Source organism: Manihot esculenta, chromosome 5, assembly GCF_001659605.2.
Source record: "Manihot esculenta cultivar AM560-2 chromosome 5, M.esculenta_v8, whole genome shotgun sequence".
In the NCBI taxonomy this organism is placed as follows: Eukaryota; Viridiplantae; Streptophyta; class Magnoliopsida; order Malpighiales; family Euphorbiaceae; genus Manihot; species Manihot esculenta.
The window spans coordinates 1,907,538-1,933,940 of record NC_035165.2 but is presented as its reverse complement, the minus strand read 5'-3'; the positions used below and the strand labels follow the sequence as shown (position 1 = coordinate 1,933,940).

The 26,403-nt window shown below is 34.1% G+C and overlaps 4 protein-coding genes across 9 annotated transcripts; 2 read left to right on the top strand and 2 right to left on the bottom strand.

Moving 5' to 3' along the window:
* The first annotated feature begins 3,315 nt into the window (after positions 1-3,315).
* LOC110615813 (auxin response factor 18) lies at positions 3,316-8,363 on the top strand. Its single transcript, XM_021757942.2, has 14 exons — positions 3,316-3,987; positions 4,408-4,517; positions 4,652-4,747; positions 4,850-4,906; positions 5,148-5,300; positions 5,380-5,464; positions 5,872-5,962; positions 6,067-6,231; positions 6,329-6,442; positions 6,525-6,597; positions 6,688-6,835; positions 6,920-7,548; positions 7,642-7,829; positions 7,915-8,363. The coding sequence occupies exons 1-14, from the start codon at positions 3,933-3,935 to the stop codon at positions 8,012-8,014; spliced, it is 2,064 nt and encodes a 687-aa protein (XP_021613634.1). The 5' UTR covers positions 3,316-3,932; the 3' UTR covers positions 8,015-8,363.
* Positions 8,364-11,631: 3,268 nt separating this feature from the next.
* LOC110614764 (uncharacterized protein At4g00950) lies at positions 11,632-13,302 on the top strand. Of its 2 annotated transcripts, none has more exons than XM_021756420.2 (2): positions 11,632-12,423; positions 12,688-12,879. In XM_021756420.2, the coding sequence occupies exons 1-2, from the start codon at positions 11,716-11,718 to the stop codon at positions 12,733-12,735; spliced, it is 756 nt and encodes a 251-aa protein (XP_021612112.1). In that variant the 5' UTR covers positions 11,632-11,715; the 3' UTR covers positions 12,736-12,879. The 2 variants fall into 2 exon arrangements, with proteins under 2 accessions (XP_021612112.1, XP_021612111.1); XM_021756419.2 differs by having other exon boundaries at positions 11,638-12,423; positions 12,714-13,302.
* An 894-nt stretch (positions 13,303-14,196) lies between these two features.
* Positions 14,197-16,463, bottom strand: LOC122723639. The gene is made up of 3 exons (XM_043956447.1): positions 16,235-16,463; positions 15,415-15,497; positions 14,197-14,465 (listed from the first exon to the last, which is right to left on the bottom strand). Exons 1-3 carry the CDS (start codon positions 16,311-16,313, stop codon positions 14,433-14,435), a joined length of 195 nt encoding a protein of 64 aa, XP_043812382.1. The 5' UTR covers positions 16,314-16,463; the 3' UTR covers positions 14,197-14,432.
* Positions 16,464-17,893: 1,430 nt separating this feature from the next.
* On the bottom strand, positions 17,894-26,403 carry LOC110615908. Of its 5 annotated transcripts, none has more exons than XM_043956763.1 (3): positions 26,259-26,403; positions 18,824-19,747; positions 17,894-18,513 (listed from the first exon to the last, which is right to left on the bottom strand). In XM_043956763.1, exons 2-3 carry the CDS (start codon positions 19,588-19,590, stop codon positions 18,237-18,239), a joined length of 1,044 nt encoding a protein of 347 aa, XP_043812698.1. In that variant the 5' UTR covers positions 19,591-19,747; positions 26,259-26,403; the 3' UTR covers positions 17,894-18,236. The 5 variants fall into 5 exon arrangements, with proteins under 5 accessions (XP_043812698.1, XP_043812697.1, XP_043812694.1 ...); XM_043956762.1 differs by having other exon boundaries at positions 18,824-19,750; positions 26,259-26,398; XM_043956759.1 differs by lacking the exon at positions 26,259-26,403 and adding an exon at positions 25,940-26,252 and having other exon boundaries at positions 18,824-19,750.

Sequence of the window (26,403 nt, the reverse complement as noted above, 5' to 3'; positions counted from 1 at the left end):
ACATGTGAGGGAAACACAGAAGTTACAGCTGATAAGGTAGAAGGTACCACTCTCCTTTAAAGGGTTCAAAATTTGTACATTTTGTTTTTTAACGTATGAAATTAAACGGTTGAGAGTCTGATTCAATTTAATTTTAAATAATCAATGTGGTGTGAATAACCGAAAAATAATCATTAATATGAGTAAATTTAGATTAATTATTTTTTAAAATTTTAATATTATTTACAATATTTTTAATGTTTATTTCAATATCCACGTCACTGTATAATTTTTGTTTTAGCAATTTCAATACCTCTCTTAATATCAAAGTAAATAAAATTATTCGGTATTCGTTATATCAATTTTTTTAAAATTACTATTACAATATTTATATATTAACTTGCTATTTATTTATTTAATATAAAGATGTAATGCTTTATAATACTTTTATTTTATAAAAATTAGACCTAATTTCAAGATAATTTAGTCGTGATATAAAATAATTAAAAATTTAATAATAAAATTAAAATATGATAATTGATGTAATTGAAAAATAAATAAAATTGTGTTGTGATTGGTTAAATCTAAAAAGAAGATAATGTGAGAATGTGAGGTAGTTGGTATTTATGCCGGTCATTCCAACGCTCAAATCAAAAAATTAAAAAATAAGATAACTATAAGAAATTATTTAAAATTTAAAAATAATCAGATTACGTACTTTTTATTTTGCTGGATTGTGCTTTTTAATGGTAATTTTATATAAATACTTTAATCTTTTAAGTGAATGACGAGTCTTTATGAAAGACGAATGCTATAGTATTTAAGTCTTTTTCTCTACCGCTGAAATCGCGTATTGATTGATTAAATTTTCATCACGTGACGTGATTCTATCGTATAATTACAGTTGATGATTTAGTTATGAGGATTATTATGTAATATTAATATTAAAATTTTTATTTTAGTTATTAAGATGTATAGTTATTTAAAATAAATATTTTTATTATAATTATATTTATTAAATTCAAAATATTATTCTTTCTCTTTCACAATAATTAAAGAATTTTAAAATCAAATTAATATGTCTTGTGTTAATTTTGAATTAAATTTTAACTGTATTCAAATTTATTTAGTTATTAGAATTTATGTATATGATTTTTAATATTATTTAATAATGAAATATTGAAATAAATGTTTAATACGTTGTTAATGTTTAATAATATTGAAAATCATATACATAAATTTTAAAAATTCAGATTTAGTCTTATAATAAGTGTATTTGAATAAATTTGAGAGATTTTAAGTTTAATTTTTATTAAAAAAAAAAAAATATTTTAAATATATTTAAAATTAAATTAAAAATATTATTTTTTTATTTTAGCGTTTATTTAAAATAAAATATGTAGATTTTATTTTAAAAATTAAGTTTTACAATTCTTTAATTATTGATAAAGGAAAAACAAAACATAATAAGGACATGGTTGAATTTAATAATAAAAATAAATATATGATGGAGATAAAAACAATTATTTTAAAAAATTATTTTATTAATTAAATAAAACACAAATGATTATATTATAATTTATTATTAACTTTTTTTTTTAAAATTAATTTAGTCAGTTGTCTAGATATTAACTAATTTTAAAATTTTGGTTTTTTCTGTTTAATAGAATAAAAATATTATCAATCAAATGTTTTTTTAGTAAATGGATTTTTAATTAATAGATAAAAGTTATATCTTTTTAATTGCATTATAAATATCTAATCAATAGATAAAAGTTATATCTTTTTATATTAATTAATAATAATATTTATATGTATTTGAATATATATACTTGATTAATAAAAAAAGTATATTAAATAAAATCATAATAACTCATTATTTATATTTAATATAATAAAATATTATTGAATTTCTGTATACGTAGGTAAATAATTTCCACTAGACAAATGCTGAAGTTAAAAAACACAGTTAAAGACTTACAAAATTTATATATTAATAAATTTATAAGTTTTTTTTTTTTTTTAAGAATAACTTAATTTTCTCTTGAATGAAAATATTTATATTTTAATCAATTTTCCTAAATGTCTTAAATATTAAAAATACAAACAAATATTTTTTTAAATAAATATAATCTAAAAATATTTTATTAATTATTTTATACTAGGCTAAGGAAGAAAGAACCATCCTCTGTCCTGAAGGGCATAGAATGGCCATAGGAACGATAAGAAAATGATATTTATGTCTCAGAAAAGAGCAGAACAATGAAAAATTTTATCTTCGTCTATAAACGAAATTCAAATTTTTGAATGTTAAAAGGCCAAAATCATAGGTATGCAAATAAAATTTTAAATTACATAATTTAATGAAAGTGCAAATTTATTCCTTAAAACATGAATTAATAATAGTGTAAATTATTCAAATAGATAAAGAAAAATCTATAAATTTTTAAAATGTATTAAATAAATATCTAAGAGATATATAATTAATTTAAATTCTAAAAATCCATGAAATAGATCTTATCTTCGTTTATTTTATATAAAATATTTTTCATAATTTTTAATATTTGAGCTATTTATAAAAATTAGTTAATAAAAAAATTAAATTTTAAGCATTATATTAATAATATTTTTTATTTTTAAATTATAATTAAATTATAGAAAATAAATTATTTTCTCACAAAATATTTTATATAAAATATATATTTTCACATAAAATATTTTTCATAAATAAATTATTTTACATAAATATGTTTATGTTTTTAGTTTTATTTTATATTTATTGTTTCATAGTTTATTTTTAATTTATATATATTAATAATAATTCACCACACTCGCTCACTTAATTTGATGATAATTGTATTTATATAAATTTGAGAAATTTTAATTTTAATTTTTTAATTTTTAATTTTTAATTTAAAAAAATAATAATCAATTATTTCAAAAAAATAATAATTGAAAATTTAAGAATGTTTATTTATTTATTTTAAAGCATAGAATGTTTATTTATATTTTAAAATAATATACTTAGAATTATTACATCATAATTTAATATGTGGGTCAGTTATAACGTAAAATAATAAATTAGATATGTAAAATAAAGCAAATTATTTTAATTTTTAAATAATTTAGAGGGTTTATTTGCCCAATTTAATTTTTTAATATATTTTAAAAATTTTAAATACTCATATGATATATTTATTAGTCATGCTTTTAATATCCAAAATGTCATTTTGCCAATGTATTTTCTTCATGTGTTAAGTATAAATATAATAGCAAAGAGAGAAAAGATTACAAAAAAAAAAAAAAAAAAAAAAAAAAAAGGGAGAAAAGAAAAGGGAAAATAGTGGGTAATGTTGGGATGCTGATGTAGTAATGGCAGAGAAAGTCTGAAGTGCCATTAAGAGTAATTTGGATATTGGAGAGAAGAAAATTACAGGGACCAGACCAGAGGCAGAGAAAATGACCAGAGAGTAGAAAGAGAAAGCTTAGAGTGGAGCTAGAAAGAAGAGAAGAGAAGAGAGAGAGAGAGAGAGAGAGACACACACTTGTGTGTTCTGAGAGAAAACTGTTTTAGGGATTTGATAAATTTCTGGGCATTTCGATTTGATTTGAGCTCTAAGGAGATAGAAGAAGAAATCACAACAAGACGCTGCTCTCTGAAAAGTGTTGCCAAGAAAAACAGCGGTTTTTCTGTGACTCTTTTCAGGACAAAAGCACAAAGCGGTTTTGTAACCGAAACAGACCCAAACAAGATGATAAAAACTCACCCACTGTACTCCTAATTATCAAATTCAATGCTCTCATAACCGTCGCCTTCTTTCTCTCTCTTTTCCTTTCGCCATTAATGGGGTAGCTTTTACTGCTCCAAGACCTTTCATTTGTTCTTGCTATTGTTCTTGTTCTTGTTATTGGTTTTCTTCAGACTTCACTTGGATTCTCTTCTTTACTCTCTCATGGCTCATGCTGAGAGTAATCTCAGGGATGCTTCGATTTCTTGTGGTGGAAGAGGTGAGGATGGATACAAATGGTTTTATGTCTGCCTTTTTTTTCCAAAAAAAAAAAAAAAAAACTCTGTTTTGGTGCCTGTCAAATGAAGGAAAATATATGGGTTCTCAAGCTCTGTTCAGATGCCTTGAAAGGGGAAGGAAGATAGGAAAATGGAATTTTGTATCCTACTCTTCTGTCCATCTTTTTTCTTTGTTCTGCAGTATCTGCTTTCAGTTGCTATGCTTTTGTGGAGATGAGGTTTCTGCCTTGTCAGAGATAATAATTTACCAACTCTATTGCTTGCAAGTTTCATTTTCCTATATTTTCTTCTGGGTTTTCTACGCAACCAAACAGAGTTGGAAAACACATTTCTTTTCCTTTTGTAACCCTCTGTCAGTCTTGTTTCTTGTGTTTTGACTTGGTTTGAGCTTGGTGGTGCAGGAGGAGATGATCTATATACGGAGCTATGGAAGGCATGTGCAGGTCCGTTGGTGGAGGTACCACGGGCTGGAGAAAGGGTTCTCTATTTTCCTCAGGGTCACATGGAACAAGTAAGTGCTTTTGAAATTTCAAAATTAGCTTCCCCTCTTCGATTTTATCGTTCTCAGGTGGATCAAAATATGCTCTCTCTTCTCTCTATCGGAATTGGTTCGAAGACTCATTCCCGTGTTTTGAATATCTGCAGTTGGAAGCATCAACAAATCAGGAACTAACTCAACAAATCCCGCGGTTTAATCTTCCTTCTAAGATCCTTTGCCGAGTTGTCAACATTCAACTTCTGGTATTCTGCAGCTGATCTTATTTACCAATTTCCTGTTTCTGTTTGATGGAGGTTCTTTTTTGTTCGTTTATTTTAAGAATGCTGGTTTAATTCTGTTGGTAGGCAGAACAAGAGACCGATGATGTTTATGCTCAGATCACCTTGCACCCAGAACCAAATGTGAGCGACTATTTTCAGATTTTGTTGATAAGTTGTATTTTGCTGATCAGAATTGGGTCAAAATGAATTATTGCCTTCTGTTAGATGATGTACTTTTAATTACAGAAACTGTTTTCCTCTTGGGATTTTCTCCTTTTGCTAATTTTATTTGTTGTTTAAACAAATTAAAACAAAAGGGCAAATAAGAGATGAAGATTTTGATGTAAAATATGGTCTGATTCTTTTTATGTGATGATTACAGCAAGCTGAGCCTACTAGTCCTGATTCATACCCGCCTGAACCCCAAAAGCCAACAGTTCATTCATTCTGCAAAATTCTAACACCTTCTGATACAAGCACCCATGGAGGGTTTTCTGTTCTCAGAAAGCACGCCACTGAATGCTTGCCTCCATTGGTAATAACCTTTCTTTAATTTTAAGTGTGGTAATAACTGATCAAAAAGTTATAACATATCACTGTTTCTTTTACATAAGGACATGAACCAGGCAACCCCAACACAGGAACTGGCTGCCAAAGATCTGCATGGGTATAACTGGCGATTTAAACACATATTTAGAGGTAAATCTTCCCTATTTTGCTATTGTTAAATTTAGGTTAGGCTTAACTCACTCCAAAAGCTGCCTATGATCCATATAAGGGCACATTATCTCTTTACACAACCGACGTGAGATTCAACACACCCCTCACGCCGAATTTTACTGGTACATGACATATTAATGGGAGGCTGGAGGCTCTCATACCAAGATAAATTTAGGCCAGCCCTAATTCACTCCAAAAGTTAGCTCTAGGGGAGGAGTGTCTATGGTCCATATAAGGGGCGCATTTTGTGGTATTCAACAGCTATCTTTGTCATTCACTGGGATGAGAGCTCAACCAGAAAACTGGATTAGACATGTTGAGATAGGAGCTAAATCTGTATTGTTACTCTTCTATGACTGCTTTTTTTTTTTGTTTTATTTAATTAGGTCAACCAAGGAGACATTTGCTTACAACTGGATGGAGTACATTTGTCACTTCCAAGAGACTTGTTGCAGGAGATGCTTTTGTTTTTCTTAGGTAGTTGGACTTTGATAATTTAACTTGTTTTGTCATTCAATTTCTGGTCTGCTGATGTTCTTTTTATTTATTTATTTTGTGATTGTTGTCTATATGTCTTCTAGGGGTGATAATGGGGAACTGCGAGTTGGGGTTCGGCGTCTTGCTCGTCAGCAGAGCTCCATGCCTTCATCTGTGATATCCAGCCAAAGCATGCATTTAGGAGTGCTCGCTACTGCTTCTCATGCTGTTACAACACAGACCCTTTTTGTTGTGTACTACAAGCCTAGGTGTTGTTAATGCTCTCATTTTTCCTAAACCTGGGTGGCACATGTTGGTTTGTCTTCCACTAGCATGTCTCAATTATACTTTCATTCTCTTTTTCAGGACAAGCCAATTTATTATTGGCTTGAACAAATATTTGGAGGCTGTTAATCATGGGTTTTCTGTTGGCATGCGCTTCAAGATGAGATTTGAGGGAGAAGACTCTCCTGAGAGGAGGTAGCTCTACTACATTTGGTGACTGTCTTGCACTATTGTTGTTTTAGGAGATTCTTAATGCCTGCCTAAATTGTTTGATTAGGTTCACAGGAACTATCATTGGAGTTGGAGATATTTCTCCTCAGTGGTCAGGCTCTAAATGGCGGTCATTGAAGGTTGAATTCTGCTTTGAAATTCACTTGTGGATGCTGACTTACTCATTTTCTTGTTTTTGATGCTTGTTTCCGATATTATTTTCTTGACAGATACAATGGGATGAACCAGCAACAATTCAAAGGCCAGAGAGAGTTTCTCCATGGGATATTGAGCCTTTTGCTGCTTATGCTTCTACAAATCTTCCTCTGACAGTGGTAAAGAGTAAAAGGCCCAGACCAGTAGATACACCAATGTCAGGTATCAGTATCAGGAACCATTAATGCTTGTTCTTTCGATTAACTTTTGCTGGTTCATATATTTAAACACTATATATTAATGTAGAAATTACCACCAATTCAACTGCTTCGCCCTTCTGGTACCATGGATCAGTTCAGTCCCATGAGTTGAGCCAACTAGGTAGTGCTGCTGAAGCTCAAAGTTGTGAAAGCCCAGTTGTTTGGCCTATGAGGCAGAAGGAAATTGAAAGTAGTATTCTCAACGGTAGCAGCTGTAACTCAATGGGCAGACCGGAGGGCATTTGGCCTACTTCTCCTCATATGAATGCCTCTCTAAGTCTTTTCCTTGATTCATCTGATGACAACAGAAATATAACAACGCAGTCTGTCATTTCTGGTTATGTGTCACCTCTACCATCATGGCAAAGCAATGGCCTGATAAATAACCAGGTGGAGAAAGGGAAAAAGTATGAGAATTCTGTAGGCTGCCGTTTATTTGGAATTGATTTAACAAGAAATTCTAATGCTGCTGCTCCTCCAGAGAAGGAATCTTTGTGTTCAACTGTTGACCCCAATGGCACCATAGGATCTGTTTCAGCTCCAGGCGGTTCTGATAAGGCACAAAATATGGATAATTTCAAGTCCTCGAAAGAACTGAAGCAAATTGCTTCAGATGCATTTACAAGAGAGACGCACAACAAGCTGGTCTCCACTTCCACAAGAAGTCGTACCAAGGTAAAATTTGCAGTTGCTGTTGGAATTAATTTGATTTCTCTTGTGCTCTTACCTTTGCTTTCTGGTACATAAATTTTGTTTGGTTCTGAGAAGGTGCAAATGCAAGGAGTTGCTGTTGGTCGAGCTGTTGATCTAACAGTGCTGAAAGGGTATGGAGATCTCATAAAAGAGCTGGAGGAAATGTTTGAAATCAAAGGAGAGCTTTCAACTCGTGACAAATGGGCTGTTGTATTTACTGATGATGAGGGTGACATGATGCTCCTGGGTGATGATCCGTGGATGTAAGTACCTTCAACAATGGGTCCACCTCTCAGTTTATCTCTTCTAACATCACTGACTTTTTGAAATCTCTTCTTTGAATTGCAGGGAGTTCTGTAAGATGGTTAAGAAGATAATAATATATTCAAGTGAGGAAGTGAAGAAGATGAACACAAGATGCAAGTTTCCTGCTTCATCTCATCTCTAGGAGGATGAAGGACCATTGCAAGCTTGGACTCTATCTGACACCTGAAAAGTTTGGATTGACCCTTTTTGATTTATATGGTTAAATTTAATTTTTCTTTTGTTTGGGAGGGTGGAAAGAAATTCCTTTTGGTGGGGTTCAGTTTGCTCAGTATTTTTGTTGAGCTTTGCACTAAGGATGGTAGTTGAGTGAAGAAAAAGCATGTTGGGCCTTTGATGAAAGGGTGTAGCAAAGACTTTAAAGTCTGTTAGAAATGGAATTTCTGTATACTTTGGGGGTTGGTATGGACTTAAATTTAAATCACCCTGTAAAAAAATATATAATATGCATGATTGTGTTTTGGTGGCTTTTAGTTCTTGGTTTCTTGTGAAGTATTGAGTTGTAGCTTTCACCATTATCATCATCTTGCATACCTGCCTCGGGGAAAGCCTGCAGGGTGCAGAGTAAGATGGCCTTAGTGCTTGACTGATGTTTTGGGACCATCTCAATTCACAGTGGCTACCAGTCCTCTTTTACATGGGACCGAAATTTGTGCTCTTCATGAATTTTCAGGGCGCCATTATCATCTTTACTGCTGGTCCCATAATAATTTAACCAAAATTCTAACGCCATCTTCGAGTATTGAACGATGGGGTTGCGCATGTTTTGGAGTTGGAGGGGACAAAGGGCACTTTTTTTAAAAATCTTTTCCCCCTAATTTTCTGGCTTCTGCTCTGGGTATTTTACTCCAGTAATTGGAGTAATTTATTGGTGGAATAGAGTAGGTGACAACAAGTCTATAGGTCAAAGTTCAATGACTACAATATGAACTAGATACAAATTCTGTGGAGATACTGAGCTGACCCTGTTGCCAGAGAGAGAGAGAGAGAGAGATTAGGTTGGGTTCTCTTGTGCCTTTTCAAGTTTGTTCTAAAATGTGGAGGCAAGAGTTGTTTTCAGGGAGATTACTTCCTACCAAAGTAGTTGTTTCAAGTGGAGACTGATTTATATATATAAAAAAAGGGCCTTTTAAAAGGTATAAAATCCATTTGACAATGACGTACTAGATATGGCAACAACAATACTAGGAAGAATCCATGCAAAAAAAAAAAAAAAAAGAAAATCAAAAATTCAAAAATTAGGTGCTGGAAACAACAGTTGGTCAAAAATAAACAGAACATTATTTTAGTAGGATGAAAGCGAAAAGTGCATGAATCATAGGAAAATATATGGCAATTAAAGGATTGAATTGCAATAAATTAAGACCCCAGCAAGTGTATATTACCCAATTTCCACGCCAGATGCGAGACTTACTGCAGAAAAGTTTTTATTATTTATATTGGCAAAAAAGTAGTCAAGTTTGTCCCTTTTCCCCCTCTAAATTCTAATAAAAAAGAAAAATTTTTCTAGAATTAAATATAAAAAATAGCTGAGAATCGCCCTAGGCCAGGTCTGTCAAGGACCCATTAATTATAAATATAAACAAGACCCACTGTTTAGAGGCCAGGTCTGAACCCAATCAAGCCTAAAAATTGGGCCTGCATTCATCTTTGTCAAGTACATGTCATCATCTAAATTACTGATTTTCCACCCACAATCACATGGTAAGAAGGTAAAAGAGAAAAAAGATGAAAAGAGTGGAATGGCATGTGAAGAAAGGTACATGGGCCTCAGTTCATGGACCCCTTATGGCTTTTACAGCAGGAGACGACATGGGGGCTCACGGCTGCTGCTGCTGCTGCTGCTGCTGCTGCTGCCACGCTCTACCTAGAAAATATCAAAGGACAATGGCCTCTTCAATTTCACTATTTAACATTTTATAGAATCAAACACCAAAAGGGCAAAAACATGTTAAGAGAATTGGAATTTTGATGACCAAAGTTATGAAATATTAAAAAAGAGAAAGCGATGGATCACTGGCTTTCACCTCTGCTTGTGACTCGACTTTCGAGATATGTCTTTTTAATTCTGATTTCTCACTATTCATACCAAGTACTATTTAGCCTTCATTTACCTATCTCACTTAATTACTCTAATTTCTTCTTAGTTCTCTTGTTTTTGGGCGAAACGTTTCTCTTTCCTTTTTTTTTTTTTTATTGATAACTTGGGCCAAATGTTACTCGGCCCTAAGCAGTCCAATGCACTGAGCTTGGTCTACTGTATCACACCAACTAATTGGTGATAAGCAAAAGCCACTCGGGCTTTATTTGGGAAAGGAAGATAAGCAGAATGAAGGGAAAACAAGCATGGTGAAACTAATAGTGATGGGTCATTTGTAATTATTTGGAATAGATCAGTTTTTCCCATCAATAACTGCTGTGATCCTTATTAATCGTGATGGGTTAATTATACATGGAATCACAAAATAAATATAACTTGAATCCTTTTAGAAAGATTTAAATTAACTGTTAGTGTTGGTCTTTTGTCAATCGAACTGAAGTGGGTTTTGCTATTTTAGTTAATGCTATTCAACACCCTACTCACTCTAGGCCATTGAAAATTTGGACATATATAGCATTTATAAACTAGTTTACATTTTCAGTATATCTCTTTTAGATATTTTTTTTAAAAAAAATTAATATTTCAATTGATATTGTTATTAATTATTGTCAAATTGGATGTTTTGGTCTTTTATCTCTTTTTTTTTAATATTTATCGTAAAACTGTAATGCAATGTGGGCAAAAAAAAAAAAAAAAAAGAAGCAACAAATGAGAAAGTCAAAAGGAAAGATGAATGCTTTTGATTTTTGAGCATTATCTTCAGTCATTAAATACTTTGAAAATGGCCCTTACTTCCTCTATTTCTCTTTTGACTTTTTTGGATTGTAGTAATTGCTACTTATCAGATACGTGGCTCATTGGCTGTATAATGCATACACGAGAAAACAGTTCAAATCAATCCGATTTTGAATGATTTTTTATTCAGTTTCATTAAGCTAACCTTGCCACGTCTACTGCATCACTAAGATATTGGTGTTAGTAAAAGAAATTTGTCAAAAAGGAATTACGAAGCTATCTATTTGAAAAGAAAAAGAATACAAGCACCATTTCACTGCATAAGTACTTGACAATTTGGTGGATGTGAATGACTTGTCTGAAAGGGCCCAACACAACAAATCCAGGCCTGCCAAAAGGCAAATTCTCCATCATCTTGGCATCCAATGCTGACCTTGATCAAGGTGAAGATCAGGTGTGCCTGTGACCACTGGATTTGTGACTCCTTAAAATTTGATATTGGTTCTTAAATTTGAAACCCTATGCCTCCCTTCACGTTTCTTTATTTTGAAAGGATATTCAACTATGACACACACTTTATTAAAGCTAAGGTCACTCTCAATTCAGACTTTTCTCATTTAACCCATAAACCAGAAGAAAAAGACTTCCTTTTCTTTTTTTCAAAAAATAAAATTTAAAATGAGAGGGTAGGTTATTAGAATCAGCACTGTGTCACTCTATTTGCTTTTGCTCTCAACTATGGACCAACTTTTGAAAACTAATTTTCAACACATTATGATTAGAAGGGTCAGGATCGCTTGATCAATCCAACTTATGGTGCAGATTCATTGACCATGTTAAGCAAATAGAAATGCTCTTATAATAGCATGGCTCCTAAAAATGAAGGCAAGTGATTACTAATTTCCTTCAAAAAAAAAAAAGAGTTCCCATCATCCCCATTGTCTTTTCGGGAGAAAGTCACGCTGCCTAAAAGCACACAATTACTCCATATGGTACAAGCCCAGACCCCAGTGGACATAGAGCATTACGAGAGAGGAAGAGTGGCAACAGTAATGGGATCTGAGACAGATTCAGAGCTAAGCTCCACACCAAGATTGCCATTATTCTTGAACCCACATGCACATGCATCTGCTCAGTCACCACAGAGGTCAGGGACGCTAACCCCACCACTCTACACCTCAGCTTCTGTCCCATTTCGGTGGGAGGAAGAGCCCGGAAAGCCCAGAGGCTGCACTGCTCTCTCCAACACCAGTGACTGTAGCCCCAAGTGCCTAGAGCTACCTCCAAGGTTGCTCTTGGATGCCAGTGTTAGCAAGCTGCCCTCACCGACTACAGTCTTGGAGGGACCTTATATGAGCAAGCAAAAGTTTCAGTCTTTTTCGTTTAGAATGATCAGAAGGGAGCGTTATGGGTCGTTTCGCAGGAGTTGTAGTCCTGAGAGAGGGGAGCTTAGTTCCATGGTCCTTAGGAAGAGAGGAGTGCAAGATGGAGGAGTTTTGGGTTCCTGGCGTTGGGGAAGGAGAGCCTTCACGGGTAAAAGAGAGGTTGGTGGGGCTAGCTATGTCTTTCCGTCGACGTCCATGGATAGAGAGCTTGTTGGTAGCAACGAAGAAGAAGAGAGAAGTAGCAAGAACGTCAAGCTTACAAGGATCAGAAGATCGGACAGCCTTTCCACTCATGCCAGGTCTCATTTCTGGGTTAGTACTGTAGCCTTTGTTACTTCTTTATATAACGTGTAGATATAAAGTCTTGAATCTTTTTATTATCTATTTATTGAAATGGGGATCATCACTTATCTTATTTGGTCTAATTAATTAATATGTTTGTTATGTAAACCAAATCAATTACGAAAAATCAATTTGATTATGCTCGTAAATTGGATTGTTGAGCAACAAATGTACAACCGAGTAGTTACCTTGAGCAAAAAATTAATTTGATTAATTTGATCATCAACACTGAAGAAAATGTTGGTGTTGAAATTTTGCAGGCGACTATTTATGATGGTTTGAAGCAGGTAATTCCATGGAGGAGCAAAAAACTAAAGAAAGATAAGTTTGTTATCTGACTTTTCTTTGGGGAACAAGACGACGCCTCACTAAATTATTACCTGGAAACCGCAATGGTCCTGTGCCGTCTATATCTCTCATATGCGTTTTGTGGTCACATTTCTCAGCACTCGTCACTACTTGGCCTACCGTTTCGGCAGCGCCTTGTCGGTTATTGCTGCGTCGTTGATCTATGGATGCAATTTATGGCCACGACTGTTGGGCCCTCTGTAGACACGTGGTTAGCTGGTGATGCAATAATGAATAATCAAGTCATAGCCAGTAAAATGTCTGTAGAAATTAATATGGGATAACACAATCCCTAGCTTTCTTTCATTTCTTTTTTTTAAATATAAGGCAATAGAGATCTAGAAAAATAAAATTTAAGACTTTTTAAATTTATTTTAATATATTTATTATTAAATTAAGTTTGAGAGTGTCTTCGAATATAATGTTGAATTAGCTTACTGAAAATTGTAACAGTTGACTGAATGTTCGTGATATGAAATTTCCAGGTTTGAGCTTTTTCAACAACTCCAGAAATTGCTTTTAAAGCAAAGGGTTTTTTGCCAAAACTCATGAGAACTAATCAGCTGGGTGAAGTTGAAACCTAATGCCGAATTTGGAATTTAGAGCACTACTTTTTTGTCTTGCTAAAAGAATATATGGAATTTTAACAAAATTTGCAAAACAGAGATAGGAGGTTACCACGACCAACCAGCTCAAGCCTCTATCATCTTCGTGTTTGAGTCTCATAGAATTAATGTTGTGGTTATCAGTCATCATTATGAATACTATTCGTGTAAAATACTGTATTAATCACACACAACCACCTCAATTTGATGATTTAGACGCGTGACAAGCTAATATTCACATGAAATTTTTGAACGAGAATAGCTATTAAATTTCCGAGAATTTTTTAATTTCGTTTATATTTTAAAATTATTGAAATAAACATTATCTCTACATTTGCTATAATTAAGTTTAAAAAATTTAAATAAATACTTATATAATCATAAATAATTTTATTTCTTTTATAAATAAAAACTTTATAAATTAAAAAAATAAATTATTTCATTTCAAAAAATAAAATTAAAAAAAAATTCAATCATATTTTTTGTAAAACTAGGAGTATATATTTTATAAAAATCAAACAATTTAATCTCCCTATAAAAGAAACTATTAATCAAATTTATTTTAATTTTAATAAAAAAATTAAGTAATATAGATATTTAAATTTATAAAATTAAATAATACACATAATTCAAACTAAAATGACTAAATAGTATAAATATTCAGAATGATCAAACAGCATTTTTATTGAAGGATTAAAGTTTTATAAATTTGAAACAGGAACAAATTAGCCAATTTACTAAAAATAAGGACCTCAGTATAATTTTTCATTAGACAAAACAGAAGGCAGGAGATCTCAAAAGATGCATGAATTGCCGATGAGCGTTTAATCAGCACATCGAGAAAATATTCATATACTTGTACAAGAAAGGATGACGTTGAGTGTGCAATATCAGTTACTTTCCAGAGTCCAACAATTTAAAGGAAAGGCTTATTTCATCCTGCTCACTATGCAGAAAAATAAAGCAATTAAAACCCGATGAAACTTGGGATAATCATATTCTGCTACTTTGCTTTAACGAGTCACTTTATGCCTGCTTTTTACGCACACCTGCAACCACCTGTAAAAGAAGAAAAAAAAACCAAGACATAAGTAACAGAAGAACAGATAAACAAACAGTAGCGTGGACACATCTGGGGAAAACCGAACATTGCTTGCCATCAAATAAATGCAATTTCATTATAACAGACTCGGCATAGACAATCTTCAATACTAAATTCCCAATAATTTTAGTTTGAGTTCCATTTAGTTGAGGTGAGCGGTGAGCCTATATAGAAAAACAATGCCCCAAAAGAGAAAGGTTGGATTAGTTGTTACATCACGAATTAATTCTGAGGAAGGGACTTCCTTCAAGTTTCTTTTTCTTTTTTTTTTCCTCTCTGAAAAAATGCCTTCAAGGAGAAATCAGAGGGTAATAAGTCATAAGCTGCCTTTTTTTTTTCCCTTAAAAAGAAGATGCTAAAGCTCAATTGGTTACCTGTCAATAACAACGCTATTGTTTCTTTTCCATTCCATCCTCGTATATACTCCATTGTTTTATATATTTATTGTTAGACTTATAGACTAATGTTTGAGTGTCCATCTTCTATTGCAGTCACTCAATGACTAACATTTTCGATTCATCAATAAAAAATAAAGCACAAAAGAAACTTTCATGACTGGAAAAACTAAGTCTATTTCAATAGGGAGATTCAGAATAAGCGAGAAGAAATTTCCATCTTCTTTGCAGGTTTTCCATCAAAACAAACATATGCTAATCACAATGTCCATCCATTGGAATATTACAAAATGTGTAATATACTGTGTTTCTTAAGGGGAAAAATCACTGAAATTAATTTCTGTTATTATTGACAGGCTTCAAATATAGCAAACTTTTAACTCACAAAATTCAAGTTCTGATTGCCAAGAGCATGCTGAAGTAATGGAGTATTTCGATAACTTGACATATAATGAAAAAGATAAAATTCTAATTGACGAAAGATGGTGAATCATGTCGCAGGAACACTCACATCACTTATCGTAGGCTGATGGACATTCTTGCTTGTTTCAAAGGAATCCAAAATCGGCCTCACCACAGCTGGGAGGAAAAGACCTGAAATTTTTGAAATATAAGATTAAATATCCATTCTCTGTGAATAATTTAAAACAATGGCAGATACTGTATGTAGAACATTGCCAACATTTGAAAAGAAGAAAAACCAGAACTCAGAATCACCAAGAGATCCATGGTAAAGTAGAATTGTCACAAGAAATTGGAATTGCTTAGATCGTCGAAATGAACCATTCATGATTAAGCTGCCCAGTAGCTTTAGGAAAAATGATACTGAAGCAAACAACTAAACCAGACAAATTAAGCTGCATTGCTTAGGGTTATGATGTATAAATCACCAAACTAGAATATATACTGGGAAAATTCAGGCAATACAACCCAACTAGTAATTTCAATATATCCACAAAATCCATAGAACCCTAAAATGTTGCTAATTTAACTTGAAATTGAAATCCCTACAATTGCCAAAACTAATCGCATGAGTTCACATGGGAAACCCAGTGGAGAAAAATATGTCTCCTCTACTCTTATCTTATCCAACCATCACAACAAACCAATAATTAATTGCAGCACGAAACCAGAAGGTAAGTATGATATTTGAAGTTAATGCAGAAAGAATAGCACACACACAAAAAAATCAAATCCAATAAGTTTTTATCAGCAAAAAACTAAGCACAGTCATCCATTACGTACTATCTGATCATATCAAGCACGTCAATGATAAAGGCAGATTGAGAGTGGAGGTAGAAACGGGGTAAACAATGTCATTAAAGGCGTACCAACACCAGCGATAAGGCAAGAAGCTGCTACAACAGGCTCTTGCACTACGAAAATCTTCAGCTTCTCCATCACCGGCATCGTAACGCTGTGTCTTTCTCTTCTCCAAAATTCAGGCGATGTTCTTCGGCTGGATGTTTCGAGGATCCGATGACCAACTTCTCCCCTTTTCTTTAGCACTTCCTTTCCTTTCTAGAGAAGACGGGCCCCCACTTGCCCCAAGCTACGGCCTTCTCGATAATCAAATAGTTGAAGATACAGCCCCGTCCAATTCCTTAATTAAGCTTATAAAAATTATATAAAAAAAAAAACACTTTAATTTCAAAATTTAAAAAAGAAAAAATTAACCTTTCTATTTTTAAAATCAAACTCTTAAAATTCTATATAATCAAATAATTTAAAATACAATAAATTAAAAAAATATCACATTGTTAATTTTATAAAAATTTAAAAATTAAAATATAATTTATTCATTAAAAAATTATAGATATATAATTTGATAAAAAATATAATAAAAAATATTAAATTAATTTAAATTGATTCAAATAACTTTTAAATTTATTTTTTATTTAAAATAAAATAATTAATTCAAAAAATTATTTAATAGTATTAAAATAAAATTTATATATTAATAATTTATATAAAAAATTTCACAATATAATTTTTTAATTTAGATAATTAATATAAATTATAACAGTTTATTCAACAGGATCTAAATAATTTTTAAATTTATTTTTTTATTTAAATTAAAATAATTAATTTAAATTATTTACTAATATTAATCTAAAATTTATATATTATCGATTTAATTAATAATTTGCTGACCTCAGAAAGATTTTCATGTTAATGGTTCAATGATGCTACAGGTATCGTAGTCTAGCCATGCTATTATTTATTTTACTAATTTATTCCAGCGTCTGTTTTGAAAAAAAAAAAAACCTGTTAAAAAATCTTCTATGAAATATTTTCTTTTTTAATTATGATACTGATAACTAATTAAAAACAAACCTTCTTCAAAGTATTAAATTTCCTTTAATGCGGAAATCATGAAATATTTGAATTTATAAGAACATGTTTTTCAATGTGTAAATTACAATGAATGACAATAAGCATGAGTTATATATATATATATGGCTATAATATCACTTTAGCAAAGTATTGCATGACTATCAAAAAATGTAATAAGAGTTATAAAATAAAAGTTAATTTTTAAAGATTAGCTATAATCTAATAAGAATTAAAACACTTTTAAAATAAAATTTAGCTATTATAGTAGCAATTTTATATCGATAAATAAATATAAATAAGAAATTATATAATTAAGATTGCAAGACTGTGATGGCATAAATAATAGTCATAATGTTTGAAAGAGATATAAAATAAATTAAATTCAGTCAAAACCAAGTAGAGAATTTCTGTAACCATAAAATAAATAAGTAATTGTAAACCAATAGCTAAAACTAATCCAGCCCCAAAACTTCGATGGAACAATTCCAATTATCAAAAAATTGGTAGTGTCAAATTCCCAAATTTACAATACCTAAAGGATTTCCAGCATAGACATTGAAACTAAGATTAAATCAAATATACAGAACTTCGAAAGAAACATTTGATGAGATTTTCTAATGACATAAAAAGATCTACCCCAATACATGAATACACAACAACGCAGAATATCCACACTGTAAATAAATTCTTTTAAAAAACCTAATACATCTAAAAAGAATACACAAATACACGAAGAAAAAAATTTAGTCCAATCACCTTCCTCATAAATAAATTTTGGAATACAGGAAATTTCGAGGAAATTTCATATAGGCATCATCCAGCCTACAGTCCATTCCAGTAGCAAGCCAGCACCAATAAGACTCAAACCCAGTGCAAATGCAACAGCATACTTGCTAATGTCATGAGTTGGTCGATCATGCTTCCCTCGTTTTCCCCTTGTAAACTTTTGCCATCTCCTCTGCAGCTCCCTGCCCTGGAGAGGCACCCATGGAATAACTACAGGAACATTGGCTGGTTACCGTTCTTCACCTGGTAGTGAAGGGTTTCAAGCTGCAGCATTTGGAACCACTGCTTATAGGCAAACAGCAGAGAAGCTTGTCTAAGGAAGAGTTTAATTACGTGTTCCTGTTCAACATAGGCTTCCTTTGCCACCTTCTCAGCTTCCCTGGCTCGTGTTTGAGAATGGCGAAGTGCTTCCAGGAGCAGAACCTTTGACAGATCTCCCTCAGCAATTGGTCCAATTTCTGTTGTATCTTTATGGGATGTGATATAACTACATTTGAAGTCGCAGGTCCATGCAGCAGTTAAGGTTAGGGATTTGAACATCATGTGTGTGAATATATACACTACAGATACATACACAATAATATGTGTGTGAAAAAACAAAATTCCATTAGCTTTATATCAGATTGAGTTGTGCAAAATCAGTGACCATACAAAATAATAGTAGGAACTAAATTATTCAGATGAAAAATTATAGCATTAATGTATTTGGCTGACAGATACAAGCACCTATGAGATGAGACATCCGGATGAAATAGTCAAACACAAAGATTACCAGAAGATATAATTTAAAGAGATACCTGACTGGCTTTTCAGAACCACTTTGTAAGTGCCCTCCAGTTGAAGCCCTCTGTCTTTCACTTTGTGCCTTCCAACCCAAAGATGAGGGTATTGCATCATCATGATCAGAAGATCCAGGACAGCCACATGGGGATCTCCTAAAATGCAGCATCTGAGGTGGAGGGAGGTCGCAATTCCCAAAATAATCAATAGATTTCTGTGTGAGCAAGGAGGCTAAGTCATCTTTATTTGTTGTGCGCCACCACGGCACATTCTTTTCACCCCGAATCCAAAATGTTTCCGGATCAAAACAATAATCATTGCTCTTCTGGGGTTGGACGCATTCAACAGGATCTATACCTATCCATTTGGAGTTATCACTTGTGTCCTTAAGTGCAGTAAATTCTTGGGCATTCTTATCATATAAAACATTTACCTCTTGATTATTAACTTCAGGATCTTTAGACATTCTATCAGCAGAGATCCTACAATGTGCATCAAAGGAAGACTCAGTACTCGTGTTGCCATCAAAATCTCTGCTGTGTCTGTCATCATGTGGCGGAACCTCATCAATTTTAGAGGGTGAATTTACAATTTCAGCTCTCAGGCTTTCCATCTCAGCCTCCAAGGCATTTAGTTGCTCATATGCTAAACCTTTTTGGTACCCATAGCTAGGTTGAAGCTGAAGCCACCATCTTGTATCAGGGGATAGACTGGAATATGAGATATTCCTATGGAGAGGCGAGGGACCTAAAGCAGGATTATCTGGCATGTCTGCTGCATTCATCGACCCCCATCAATCTGTTTTGATAATGAAGATGATTGGCAGCAAGCTAACTTGGGAGCTCTTTTTGCATCTACTTGTACAAAACAATGATTAGCTGTTCTTTGCCATGCAGCTCTGACTTCTGCAACTGCCATTGCCCATCTTTATTCTAACACATCTTCTGTGGATAAGAAACTTTGATTAGCATTGAATTGAAACTATATGAGGATAGACTGTTAAGCTTATCCTTCAAAGAGGCAAGAGGAAATCTTGATTGTGTCAACACAAACATAAAATAGGAAAATTTTAAGCACAACAATCAATGAGGCTAAGAAAGAAAGTATAAGTAATACTCAAACCTCAACAGAAAATATGCAGTCCTTAAATTTGATCATGTGAAATTTGTCAAATAAATCTTTTCAGTATGTCAGAGGTCATGCAGGATTGAAATTTTTGTTTATGACTGAAGATTTTTGGGAAAATTTTGAGTATTCTTGTATTTCACTCTTGATTTGTACAATATGTCTACATGGCTATTTATACACAAAGAATCATATCTAAACAGGAAGCAAATAATCAAATAATAATTACAGAGATAATTAAGGATCCTAATCAAATCAAATCAAATCTCTAGAATCAATTAGGATTAGCAAATAAGTCAACACTCCCCCTCAAGTTGGTGCAAAGATGTCACACATGCCCAACTTGCAAATCAGATTATGATAGATCTTGTTGTTAAGCCCTTTAGTAAACACATCCGCAAGTTGCTCAGTAGAAGTCACATGAACTAGGCTCAAGACACCGTCTGTTAATTTTTCTTTAATGAAGTGCCGATCAATTTCAATGTGCTTCGTTCGGTCATGTTGGACTGGGTTTTGTGCTATACTTATAGCAGCTTTATTGTCACAATACAAGGTTATCTTGTCTCTCTCGGACAATCTCAACTCTTCCAATAACTTCTGCAACCATAAGAGTTCACACACTCCTTGGGCCATTGCTCTGTATTCTGCTTCCGCACTTGACCGAGCAACAACACTTTGTTTTTTACTCCTCCAAGTGACAAGGTTTCCCCCCACAACTGTGCAGTAGCCAGATGTGGATCTCCTGTCATCGAGAGATCCTGCCCAATCTGCATCTGTAAAAGTTTCAATTCGGAGATGACCATGTTTGGAATAAAGAAGCCCTTTCCCTGGCGCAGACTTTAGGTATCTCAAGATGCGAAGTACAGCTTGCATATGAGTCTCGCGAGGGTCATGCATGAATTGGCTGACTAAGCTAACAGCATAGGCTATATCCGATCGAGTGTGTGAGAGATAAATCAACCTTCCTACCAATCTCTGATATCTTCCAATATCCACGGACTCACCAGTTCCTGCTTTCAGCTTGTGATTACTTTCGATGGGAGATTCTGCTGGTTTACACCCCATCATACCAGTTTCTCCCAAAAGATCCAGAATGTACTTTCTTTGAGAGATGAAAATTCCTTTTTCTGATCTAGCCACCTCGATACCTAGAAAATATTGCAGTTTTCCCAGATCTTTGATTTCAAATTCCTGAGCTAACAACCTCTTTAGTTGAGCCATTTCCTCTTTGTCATCACCTGTCACCACTATATCATCAACATACACAATAAGAAGGGTGGTCTTACCCTTATGATGTTTGATAAACAGAGTGTGATCAGCATTGCTTTGTTGGTAACCGAAGGACATCATGGCTCTGCTAAACCTGTCAAACCAAGCTCTGGGAGATTGTTTTAGCCCATACAAAGCCTTTTTTAACTTGCACACCTTTCCTTGTGTCTTCTCATCAGCGAACCCAGGAGGAATTTCCATGAATACTTCTTCCTCTAAATCTCCATGGAGGAAAGCATTCTTCACATCAAACTGTTGCAAGTCCCAGTCCAAGTTGGCCGCGCAAGATAACAGAACTCTGATTGAATTCATTTTTGCAACTGGGGCAAATGTCTCTTGATAATCCACTCCATAGGTTTGGGTGAAACCTTTAGCAACCAATCTGGCCTTAAATCGTTCAATTGTACCATCAGCTTTGTGTTTCACTGTGAACACCCACTTACAGCCAACGAGTTTCTTTCCAGGTGGAAGAGTGACGAGCTCCCAGGTCTCATTTTTAGCCAATGCTTTCATCTCTTCAATCATTGCTTCCTTCCATTTAGGTTCTGCAAGAGCTTTCTTCCAATCCTGTGGAATAGACACAGAGGAAATAGACAAGGCAAAGGCTCTATAGGAAGGAGACAAGGATTCATAAGAAACAAAGTTAGAAATAGGATGTTTAGTACAAGATCTGACCCCTTTTCTTTGTGCAATCGGTTTATCTAAATCATTGAAGCATTCAAGAGTTGTGGATAACTCACCAGAAGAAGATTCTTGACTCTGAGTAGACTGCATAATGGCTTCTTCTGCCTTGTCTCTCCTTGAATACCTTCTCAAATCTGGCTTGTCCAAACGACCAATTCTTCCTCCCTGATTGGACATCTCCCCCTGTCGATTAGAACTCAAACTCTCTAGTTGAACCATATTATCCGGAATCACACAATTTTGGATCACCTCTTCTTGCTCATTATTCTCCCCCTGAAGAGGTGAGTGGGTGGTATTGAAATAGGGTTCAGTTTCTCGAAAGGTAACATCCATACTGACTAAGTATTTTCTAGAGGGAGGGTGATAACACCTATATCCCTTCTGTGTTGGAGAATACCCAACAAACACACATTTAAGGGCCTTGGGGTCCAATTTCCCTGTCGTTCTAGTATGGACAAAACAAACACACCCAAATACTTTTGGTGGAACAACGTATGAATTCTTCCCTTGTAGAACTGCCAAAGGACTCATAAAGTCAAGGGTCTTGAGAGGCATTCTATTTATAAGGTAAGCAGATACAAGAACTGCATCTCCCCAATATGCTTTGGGTAGATTCATGGTGAACATAAGAGATCGAGCTACCTCCAATAGATGTCTATTTTTTCTCTCAGCAACGCCATTTTGAGCACTAGTATAAGGACAACTAGTCTGGTGTACTATCCCATTACTCTCCAAATAGGCAGAAAAGCTACTATCCATGTATTCTCTTCCATTGTCAGTTCTCAAAATTTTCACCTTAGTATTAAATTGAGTACAAATCATCTTATGAAAAGATTGAAAACAAGAAAAAACATCACTTTTAGCTTTAATCAGATAGACCCAAGTCATTCGAGTGCAACAATCAATAAAGGTGACAAACCATCGATTACCAGATAAGGAGACAGTTTGAGTAGGCCCCCAAACATCAGAATGAATAGTTGCAAAAGGAATTTGACTTTTATTATGACTCAAAGGATAGGATGTTCTAGTGTGTTTAGCATACTCACAAGCATCACAAAATAAAGAGCCAAACTGGGTTTTAGCAAACAAATCAGGATAAAGTTTTTCTAAGACAAAAAATGATGGATGTCCTAATCGCCGGTGCCATTGTATTATTTCCCGATTGACATCCTTATTTTCTCCAAAACAAGCTTGAGATATCGAAGAACCCGGATCACTCTCCAACATGTATAAGCCATCATGCAGCCTACCATTGCCAATCCTCTTCCCTGTGCCAAGATCCTGAATAACACAATGATCAGGAAAGAATTCAAGTTTACAGTTAAGGGCATTGGTGATAGCACTGACAGATAAAAGGTTGACAGGAAAGTGGGGAACATGAAGGACAGATGATAATTTAATGTTGGATGTGCAAATAACAGAACCTGTTCCGGATATTGGAGTAAAAGAGCCATCAGCAATTCTGACACTATCTTTGGTTAGAGAAGGAGAATAATTGAGAAAGCCTTTAGAAGAGCCTGTCATATGTCTATTCGCACCAGAATCGATAATCCATGGAACATTATTAAAAGAGGAAGCATTACCTGACTTTACAAAGTTAGATGTGGCACCAGAGGATGAAGAGGTGTCAATATGAGACAAGAGGCGCTTGAGACTCTGAAGTTCATTAGCGGAAAGAAACTCAGTCGTTGTTGTCTCCTTAAAAGGCTCCTCCACAGTTTCTGCTAAATTAGCTTGATTTCTAGAGGTACCTCGTTTTCCTCCACGACCTCTAGTGGGACGACCATGTAACTTCCAACAAGTCTCTTTGGTATGCCTCGGTTTCCCACAATAGTCACAGTGTAATTGATCTTTCTCAGAAGTAGGAGGCTGTGGTGTGCTCAAACTAGTAGTCAACCCAGCCTTTTCAACTGGTGCAGTATAGAGCATAGCATGTCGACGACTTTCCTCTTATTGAACATGAGCGTGGGCCTCTTGTAGAGAAGGAAAAGGATTTCTTCCCAACACTTGGACTCGAATTGGATCATATTCATTATTCAACCCTGCAAGAAAATCATAGACCCGCTCCTTTTCAATCATTCTCTGAAATTTGACTGTATCTCCAGTGCAGTCTGCCTGAAAGTCTTGATAGTAATCAAGTTCCTGCCATAAGCCACATAACTCAGAATAAAATTGGGAGATAGTCATTTCTCCTTGCTTAGTACCATGAATCTTATTCCGAATATCATAAATTTGGGCATCATTCCCAATCTTGGAATAAGTTAAGGACAAAGCTTTCCATATTTTTGCAGCAGTATCAATTAACAAATAGGACTTAGAGATATTAGGCTGCATCGAGTTCAGTAACCATGTCATAACAAGACAATTATTTGAGTCCCATTGAGGAAAATCTGGATCACGCTCATCAGGTTGCTTTTTATTACCAGTGACATAACCCTGCAGCCCTCTAGCCTTGATAAACAACAAACAAGACCTTGACCAAGCAAGATAGTTGGTTCCATCAAGTTTTATGGGACTAATTTGCAAGGAAGGATTATCAGAGTTAGGAATCGAGACCCTTTTACCTTCTGCCATAGTAAAGATTTATGAACCCTGAAAGAATATGAGGTACCCAAGGTTGTACACACAAGAGAGCCCAATTGATTCACCAAAAAGACCGGGTAACAGCACGGGAAGGCCGGAAGATGGTCGGAATCGTCGCCGGAGTGATCGGAGCGGCGAAGCAGTGACAGACGGTGGGTCACGCGCCAGGAAGCGCCGGGTCACGCGCCGGGAAGAGGTGGCGCGTGAGCCTCACGCGCAAGCTTTTCCGGCGTCGGAGCAGGTCGGTCGGCCGGCGGCAGTCCGGCGGTTCTTCTGGTGCCGGCGGTGAGAGAGTGAAGGGCTCCTAAATGGGTTAGTACCAAAAAAGTAAATCTAGGGTTTTGAAACCCTAAAGAGGAAAAATTGAATTTGAACCCAAAAAATCAGGAAAAAGGCTCTGATACTATGAAGATTTTTGGGAAAATTTTGAGTATTCTTGTATTTCACTCTTGATTTGTACAATATGTCTACATGGCTATTTATACACAAAGAATCATATCTAAACAGGAAGCAAATAATCAAATAATAATTACAGAGATAATTAAGGATCCTAATCAAATCAAATCAAATCTCTAGAATCAATTAGGATTAGCAAATAAGTCAACAATGACAATATTCAAACAACTGATTACACCACAATGATTTTCATTTACTAATCCTATATATGGTGGCAACGGCAAGCTTTATAAATTTCATAAAATATATAGAAAAAAGCTATGCTTCAAGGAGAAAAAAACTGGGAAAGAACTTGGGTATAGCAAAGTGTTAAGTTATGCTTATATAAATCAATATTAAAATTAGTTTAAAATACTTAATTAAAGAAAGGGAGAAATTGAAGAAATCCACAAAATATCCACTGAGGTTGAAGAAAGTAGACAAATTGGTAGAGGATTTGAAAATTATTAACAGCATTAGAATGTAAAGTCATAAGCAGGACTCACTGCATATCAATTTGATAAACCAAAATCAAAGAATGTTAAACTTTTATATAATAAATCAATTGTATAATAAGGAATACATAATCTACATCTTGTTCAGAAGATTGAGATAATTACAAATGTTAAAACCAAAGTATTTTTATATATACAAAACCTGATCACATAAACAAGCTATGTACCAAAATAAGCCAAAAATGGTTCAACAACATCCAAAAGTATACAAACAGAAACATCTTGCTGTGAAAGACTAATGAGCAAATGCCCAAGTATTAAAAACCAAAGACACAATCACTTCAATAATAAATGGCAACGACCATTAAAATTTGTCACCCACAACATCCCTTCAACACGCATAAGCCAACCAAAAATAACTTGGCCTGAAAACAACCTTTTAGAAGTAAAATGGGTTAAAGTTAACTGAGAAACTCAAACAAGATTGTGCAGAAGCATTGTGTGATAAGCAAGCTATGTAAACAAGGAAAAGAAGTTCAATTAACAGCTCCAATCAAAATATAAACATAGATAAGCACGAACAAGGGAGCTGAATTAGATGCCAATGTCTCCTCTCTTTGAAGATTACAAAAACTTGTGAATCAGTCCAGAAACTTGCCATTAATCTACAAATTGAAAGATACGACCCCTAGCATGGAGGATGAAGCATAACAAATTGATCAGAAACTAGAGAAAAATCGGGCAATCATCAACACGATATGCAACTACGCAAGGGCCGCTTAATAAATCAGGAACAATCAATCAATCAACCGAAAATATGTAATATATCAGAATTCAATCTTTATATGATACTGAAAAGAGTAAATAAAAGAGAGAAGAAAGGAGAGGAGAGAGTACAAACCAAAAGAGGATATGGATTGAATCGATGCAAATTTGGACAGAAACGGGCAAGCAATTATTTGTATTTTACTATACTGTTTTACAGATTTGATTGAATTCCTTGAAAGCAATGTGGAAGAAACGAAGTCGTTTCCTAGTGGAGGGAA

Coding starts and splice junctions, on each gene's coding strand:
- LOC110615813 (XM_021757942.2), top strand. CDS start 3,933: ATGGCTCATGCTGAGAGTAATCTCAGGGATGCTTCGATTTCTTGTGGT. Junction 3,988..4,407: donor GATTTCTTGTGGTGGAAGAG/GTGAGGATGGAT, acceptor TTGGTGGTGCAG/GAGGAGATGATCTATATACG. Junction 6,443..6,524: donor GAAGACTCTCCTGAGAGGAG/GTAGCTCTACTA, acceptor TTGTTTGATTAG/GTTCACAGGAACTATCATTG.
- LOC110614764 (XM_021756419.2), top strand. CDS start 11,716: ATGGTACAAGCCCAGACCCCAGTGGACATAGAGCATTACGAGAGAGGA. Junction 12,424..12,713: donor ATGCCAGGTCTCATTTCTGG/GTTAGTACTGTA, acceptor GAAATTTTGCAG/GCGACTATTTATGATGGTTT.
- LOC122723639 (XM_043956447.1), bottom strand. CDS start 16,313: ATGCCGGTGATGGAGAAGCTGAAGATTTTCGTAGTGCAAGAGCCTGTT. Junction 15,498..16,234: donor TTGCCTTATCGCTGGTGTTG/GTACGCCTTTAA, acceptor CAAAAATTTCAG/GTCTTTTCCTCCCAGCTGTG. Junction 14,466..15,414: donor ATCAGCCTACGATAAGTGAT/GTGAGTGTTCCT, acceptor CTTCTTTTACAG/GTGGTTGCAGGTGTGCGTAA.
- LOC110615908 (XM_043956763.1), bottom strand. CDS start 19,590: ATGAATGCAGCAGACATGCCAGATAATCCTGCTTTAGGTCCCTCGCCT. Junction 18,514..18,823: donor GGTTCTGAAAAGCCAGTCAG/GTATCTCTTTAA, acceptor CTTCAAATGTAG/TTATATCACATCCCATAAAG.